This window comes from Aplysia californica, unplaced genomic scaffold (genome assembly GCF_000002075.1).
Source record: "Aplysia californica isolate F4 #8 unplaced genomic scaffold, AplCal3.0 scaffold00417, whole genome shotgun sequence".
Lineage (NCBI taxonomy): Eukaryota > Metazoa > Mollusca > Gastropoda > Aplysiida > Aplysiidae > Aplysia > Aplysia californica.
The window spans coordinates 529,149-535,633 of record NW_004797687.1 but is presented as its reverse complement, the minus strand read 5'-3'; the positions used below and the strand labels follow the sequence as shown (position 1 = coordinate 535,633).

General features: G+C 40.6%; 2 protein-coding genes across 2 annotated transcripts; both read right to left on the bottom strand.

Moving 5' to 3' along the window:
- Positions 1 to 818: 818 nt before the first annotated feature.
- LOC101849389 (histone H1-delta-like) lies at positions 819 to 2,225 on the bottom strand. Its single transcript, XM_005104374.3, has one exon. It carries the CDS (start codon positions 1,458 to 1,460, stop codon positions 873 to 875), a length of 588 nt encoding a protein of 195 aa, XP_005104431.1. The 5' UTR covers positions 1,461 to 2,225; the 3' UTR covers positions 819 to 872.
- A 2,993-nt stretch (positions 2,226 to 5,218) lies between these two features.
- LOC106012573 lies at positions 5,219 to 6,457 on the bottom strand. Its single transcript, XM_013085913.1, has one exon. The coding sequence runs from the start codon at positions 6,333 to 6,335 to the stop codon at positions 5,730 to 5,732; it is 606 nt and encodes a 201-aa protein (XP_012941367.1). The 5' UTR covers positions 6,336 to 6,457; the 3' UTR covers positions 5,219 to 5,729.
- Positions 6,458 to 6,485: the final 28 nt, after the last annotated feature.

Sequence of the window (6,485 nt, the reverse complement as noted above, 5' to 3'; positions counted from 1 at the left end):
AATAAATAAATAAATAAATAAATAAATAAAATATAATCTCTGTAATTCTCAGCTGTATAGAGAAAAGATAAATGTTTTTAAAAAGACATCTGGACCTCTGATGCTGGCACATCACTACAGGGACACCTGGCAAACATGGAACGTCAGCAGAGACATGACAACTTCTGATTTTGGTGGATTGAAAAATTGAACATGCTCAAGGAACAAAAATCCATTACAAGGGAAATAACCAACTTGTCACTTAAATGATACTTATTACTGTGATTACTTCCCTTTAGTTACACTGGGAGATGTACATTATAAATTATGTGTGTGAAAATTTTCATTTAATTTAAAAACGTGAACACGGAGAATCCAAAATTATACAAATGTTGCAGTTTAGTGGAAAAAACGCGGCCGCATAATCCGACAGAGACAACACTGGTACACAGTACAGTACACACCACGCGGCACTCACTACAACAATCTGTCCCCGTCGTTTTATGCAAGAAAAATTCTGAAATTATGCAAAACACTGATCCCAAAAATACGAAATTAAGCGACTCTTAATTTTAGAAAAGAAAGTAATAGTCATACTATGTGAACGGTCCCCCAAACTCATGGAAACTTATAATTCTTCTAAACAATCGAACTGCCTCTCGGGAAGAAAGAGGGAGGTCGGTCACTGGAGGTGTGAAAAACAACAGGCATCGGGAAAAAAGCATGACAAGGTAGATACAATTATAAAGATGATAGATCATGTATAGATTCAGGGCAGCATCGAGATCAAGAAAAGGTTTCAACTCAGATTGAAGATTCAATCCATTTTGATCAATGGGGGTGGTCCTGAAAAGGACCGTATTGTGAGGTGACTGGGACGTGGAACCAGCTCCTTACTTCTTGGCAGCAGCCTTCTTGGGCTTGGCAGCAGCCTTCTTGGCCGCTGGCTTTTTGGCAGCAACTTTGGGCTTGGCGGCCTTCTTGGCTGGGCTCTTGGCCTTCTTGGGCTTGGCAGCAGCTTTTTTGGCAGGTTTCTTGGCGGCGGCCTTCTTGGGAGATTTTGGCTTTTTGGCAGCGGCTTTCTTGGGCTTGGCCGCCTTCTTGGGGGACTTGGGTTTCTTGGCAACTTTTTTGGCGGGTTTTTTCTCCACTTTCTTCTCTCCCAGGCGGAAAGAGCCGGCAGCGCCAGTTCCCTTAGCTTGCTTCAGGGTTTCAGCCTTGACGCCGGCCTTGAGGGCAGTCTTGAGACGAGCGTTGATGGCAGTGGGGTTATCACCGACCTTGTAGTTGGCCATGATGTACTTGAGGATGGCCTGGCGGGAAGAGCCACCGCGCTCCTTCAGTGCAGAGATGGCGGCAGCGACCATCACCTTGTACTGAGGGTGAGCGGCGGGGGCTTTAGGCTTGGCGGGAGCCTTCTTCTTGGGGGTAGCCTTGGCTGGGGTAGCCTTGGCTGGGGCAGCAGCTGGAGCGTCAGACATTGTGGGTGATAATGCGAATGAAGACGTGGGCAGAAAATGAAACGAGAGAGTGATCTCCTTCCAACGAGTGCTAATTCTGAACTGACAGGTCACGGCGAGCGTTTGCTATATGACCATTTCGCGCGGACGTCCGAGAGAGCACCTACGTCACGGTGTATTTTTTGCTGCGCCGATGTCGTCTGTTTCGTTCGGCTGTGCGAATCTGTGCAAGAACATGTAGATCTCCGAGCTACAACTTAATGCAGTTAACTGCATGTTTCTTTCATAGTCCTTCAAGGCTAGATAAATGGTTAACCAAGAAATTATTACCCTTCTTTATGCAAATTGTGTAGTGTACGGTGCAAAAATCTAAGTTTTCTATCGATAAAACATGAGTTCGCTCTCAAACCAACATCCTTTGAAATTAAAATGCATGCGTTTACGAGAAGAACAGCGCTCTTATTTTTGCTTCTCAAGACAGAAAACATATTTTTCCTGATGTTCTCAGAGAATTTGTGTCTTTGCATTTTGTAGAAACATTGTTTTTATATCGTTTTGCACCGTGTCGCCGCACACTTCTTACGACGTCGTCAAATTACAACCGTGGAAATTGGACCATTTCACATATATCACTGATAGAAAACAACCGTTGATTATGAATAACGTAAGTTTTAATGGTGGGCTTGCGTGGTACGTTATCATTCTTTCACAAAACCCGAAACGTCGGTAGATATTAAGCTTTTTACGAGAGCTAGCTCGTCGACAATCACTCGCCGTCAGTCAAAAATGGCCGCGATGGAGGCTGTCCGCGTCGCTCTGTTCTTTCAACGTTTCAATAGATTTAACACTATCAAGTCACTCTTCCCACCTTAAGATCAAGTTCACTTTGTCAGAAAAAGTGTAAAGATAAAGACTACATTAAGAGAAGAGAGATATCCTAAAGACCAAACAAAAAAATAAGTCAAATACCACAGTCAAATCGGGGTCATTCTCTTTTGAACAAACCCGGACCGAACCGTAACCCGATACAAAATTGTCCCAAATTTGGAATCTAGAGAATGTTTTGGTCAAAGAACTGGGGGTCTGTTGTTAAATTTATGAAAATTGGAATCTTTGCTTCAAAACACTGCTGCAGAGACTTAATTTTGTCTTCTAAGCATTTGAAATAGGCCAACTCTAATAATGTTTATTCTCTACAACAATGGTCTATAAATAGCTTAGGGGTTCCTTCATGTTGTCTGCATTGCTTCAACCGGTTTTTATAGGCCTAGCCTATATTTTTTAAATATTATTTGTTTTTTCTTGATTAGGGGGTACTTTTGTGCATTCATGCTATGGTTGAATATTCTTTTTATTTTGTTTTCGCTGCCCCGTTTATTATTATATTATATATACCTGCTTTGGGTTTTGTTTCACAAACAAAGCAATGACTCGAGCAGTTAACTTCTCCCGCTATTTTTGGAAAAGAAAAAACAAATGGAAGGAACCTCAAAACAAGTGATCAATCAGACTCTAGTGGCACTTTATTGTCCTTTTTTGCGTGTGAACATTTGACATATATTCAGATCAGTTTACTTATTTATTCATATCTTTATTCAGGCTATCTTCATAATAATTTTGGTTGTGCGTGATGATCAATGAAATATTTTGAAGGGGAAATAATTCTTTCTTTTTAGAAGACAATTTTCAAGTTATCTTTCTTCTATATATTCTACCGGCACTATTACTATTTTTTAAATTTAATTTTGACCGCTAAAATAAAATCTTGCTCATTTATTAAGGTTACCAATGCCTAATAAACATTATGTGGCTTTTCTGCAGGCCAGCGACCAAACAAAAGTACAATAGATGTACTTGATTTTGTTTTTTGTTTTTTTCCCTTAAAATATCGTTGTAATGTAATTTTTTTTTTTATTCTCTGTGTAGGTTCTTTTTTCCACATCGCGGCCCATGCAGAGGATTACTGGAATTAATTATTTTTAGCCAGTCTAGTCCTAGCCTACATCTCTCTCTCTCTCTCTCTCTCTCTCTCTCTCTCTCTCTCTCTCTCTCTCTTTCCTTCTCTGTGTGTGCCCCCACATTTAAGTGTTAACTTGTAGATTTCCTCACGACCGCCCAGAGACATTTTCACATGCGTCTCGAAAAGAATTCGCTCGTCCATTCTGTTGTGTTTCATGAAGTGTGATATTTATGAAAGTATGTCGACTTTTTTCAGACGTTTGCTGTAAGTCCTCTATTTTCTTATACCTGGTCACTCAAGATCAAGAGAGACGCATGGTAGGCTTAATTCAATGTCAGAGTACTCGAGCCACCAGCAGGCTCCACGCCTTTCTGCTGTTGCCAAGACGTACAACGTCCATAGAAAAAAAGTGAAATATGGGGGGGGGGAGAGAGAGAGAGAGAGAGAGAGAGAGAGAGAGAGAGAGAGAGAGAGAGAGACAGAGAGAGACAGAGAGACAGAGACAGAGACAGAGACAGAGACAGAGACAGAGAGAGAGACAGAGAGAGACAGAGAGGGAGAGAGAGAGAGACATATTATGTATGTACGTTATTATAATATGGTAGTTTTTAACTCAAGCTGGCTATCCCGGAAAATGCTATTTTGAGAAAATCGAAGGTAAAGTTTTTGCCCCTTGTTCTGTTTCTGTAAAGGACAAGGAGAGTTAACTTTTCTCTCTTACCAAACATATTATAAACACCAATGAAACCAAACTTCTCCTAAGTAGGGCAATGCCCACTTTTGGTATAGGTCAAGATTTCTGGAAACCCCCGAAGTCTGGGTTAGCCCGATTTTCCTTAAAAGTGATATGTAGCAACAGCTGTCCTAGACTCCTGGAAACAATTAATAACTTCTCCATTTTTATGCAGATCTGCACCAAATTTGTGATGAATTATATTTGATCATCCGGGCGTCATAATCTATGCTCAAATTGGAACTGGTCAAACAAGTACCGTTGCATCAGCCATGTCTTGGAGCTACCCAAAAAAGGTCTTTTGTGTTAGAAAATTCTCTGAATTCAAGTCCACAGAGAAGCCTCTAACCTGTTATTGTGGGAAGTAGGATATGATTCCAGATCTAGATCTAGTATGTGCACCTTCTGAAAGAGTAGCTCAGAGGTGGTGTGAACAGAGTTAAAGGAGAGAGGGTGTCTTTCTGTCAGTAACCCATGAAGTGAAGGGAGTTAAGTAGGCCTATTCATTAACAAAACGGTGCGAACTGAGGAAAATATCGTCCTATAAGAGCCAGATCCGCTTATCATGATTATGGCGCGAGATGTTTTTCTTTCAACAATCGAAAGCGCGTATCATAGGCTTCATTTCTGTATAAGTTTCATTGACTTCCCCGCCTTGAAATGGCTATAAAAAGCAATTAATAAGTGTTTCACTTTTCATAGCTGTTTGTTTCCAAATCAGCTCATCTTGAGGTTTGCGGAATGGATTTCAATACTGTTACAACTTGGATGACGCAACAAGAATTACCACGGAACTGACAGTAAAGCCAAGAAATCCTAAATAGCGTGTCATAGATTTCAGTTGTTTGTTCCTCCTGCAAAATTCGCTCAAACCTTGATACGTGGAACTGGCTCTTATAAGGCGATATGGAAGCAGTTCTAAATAGCGTCGATGGTGGTGTGAAACATCTATAATTAACATATTATTATGTGAGGCATCGCGGTGGAATCAAGGGCTCGTAAAAAAATGATGAAATCGAAGAAACCGGTATTTTCCCGCCGAATTGTCAACTATTTTTTTTATCGAGTTTGGTTTTTAGGCTCAACATTTTAATGGTCCTATTAAAAACACATAATATGATATTTGAAAATATAAACTAAACATAATATAAAGCCCTTTATCATTGTCTTTTAGGTTGGGTAATGGAAAAGACAATGCAGACTGATTTGTTCAGTCTTTCATTTTCCGTTAAAAAAAATAATTACTGAACAAACTCAAAATTGGACACAGGTTTCCACTGATTCAAGTTACATTTTTATTCGAATAACAAAGACAAAAAAGGGCTCCTTTCAACCTTTTCCAAGAAGGTTGAGCATCAAAGCTTATTTGACGTCTGGGAAAGTTTTCAGTGAACCGAAAACAAATAAATTGCTCACACAAATATCTACTTTAAAATGTAATAGAATGCTAGCACGGAATATGCTAACTTTATTCCAAAGAAAGAGAAAACTGCAAGTTCCCTTAAAAAAATCTTGTAGCTTTAACTTCATTCATTCTAGATATTTTGTCGTCCTTTTTTTCGTATTATGAACTGGAAACTTTAAGCTGGGTCCCTCTTTAATAAGCACGGGGAGATGAACGATACTTAACAAAAACAGCCATGACGTCAGCCAGAGCCCTGAACTTACTTTTAAAATTCATACGTGTGTCGCGACTGTTGTATAAGAACTGTGGGAATGTTTTAAACTTTTCATAGCCGCATTTAGCATTAGCCTGATCAACGACTAACAGCCACCCAATATCGCCCCCACAGCCCCCGAACTTGTGGTTAATGTAGAAGTTCCGCTTCACCCTGACGTAGCCAGGAATACTGAAGTAGTTGGTACTTAGTCCCTTCAGGTCCTTCCAGTTGCCGGCGTCCTTGAGTTTTTTAGGGCTGAACCAGGACAGGTAGTCTGTGCCGGCGGCGTCAAAGGTCAAGGACTGTTTGAGGACACCACTGTCATAAAGAGCCACGACTACCTCATCAATATTCTGCCAACAATCCAAGATAGGGTTGTTTCGGTAGTGGACACTGCAAGGCAAAGAACTGCTCACCTGTTGGAAGAGGGAACAAGTCCAGTCCGTTGTCATGAATGTTACTGACTTATTTCTCAGAGGAAGCAAAAGGGAAGCTGGGAAGGGGAAGAGACCAACATGCATTCCACCGACGTACATACACATTTTAGTTGTCAGGATAGACTTGCTATCTACCCAAGAATACGATGAGAACTTGTAGTCAGTACGTCTTGTTGTTTTTGTAAAGTGTTTTACGGCGCTCGCAACTGCATAAGGTCATATGAGCGCTCGGGACACATCTAATATTTTCAGTTG

Coding starts and splice junctions, on each gene's coding strand:
- LOC106012573 (XM_013085913.1), bottom strand. CDS start 6,335: ATGTGTATGTACGTCGGTGGAATGCATGTTGGTCTCTTCCCCTTCCCA.
- LOC101849389 (XM_005104374.3), bottom strand. CDS start 1,460: ATGTCTGACGCTCCAGCTGCTGCCCCAGCCAAGGCTACCCCAGCCAAG.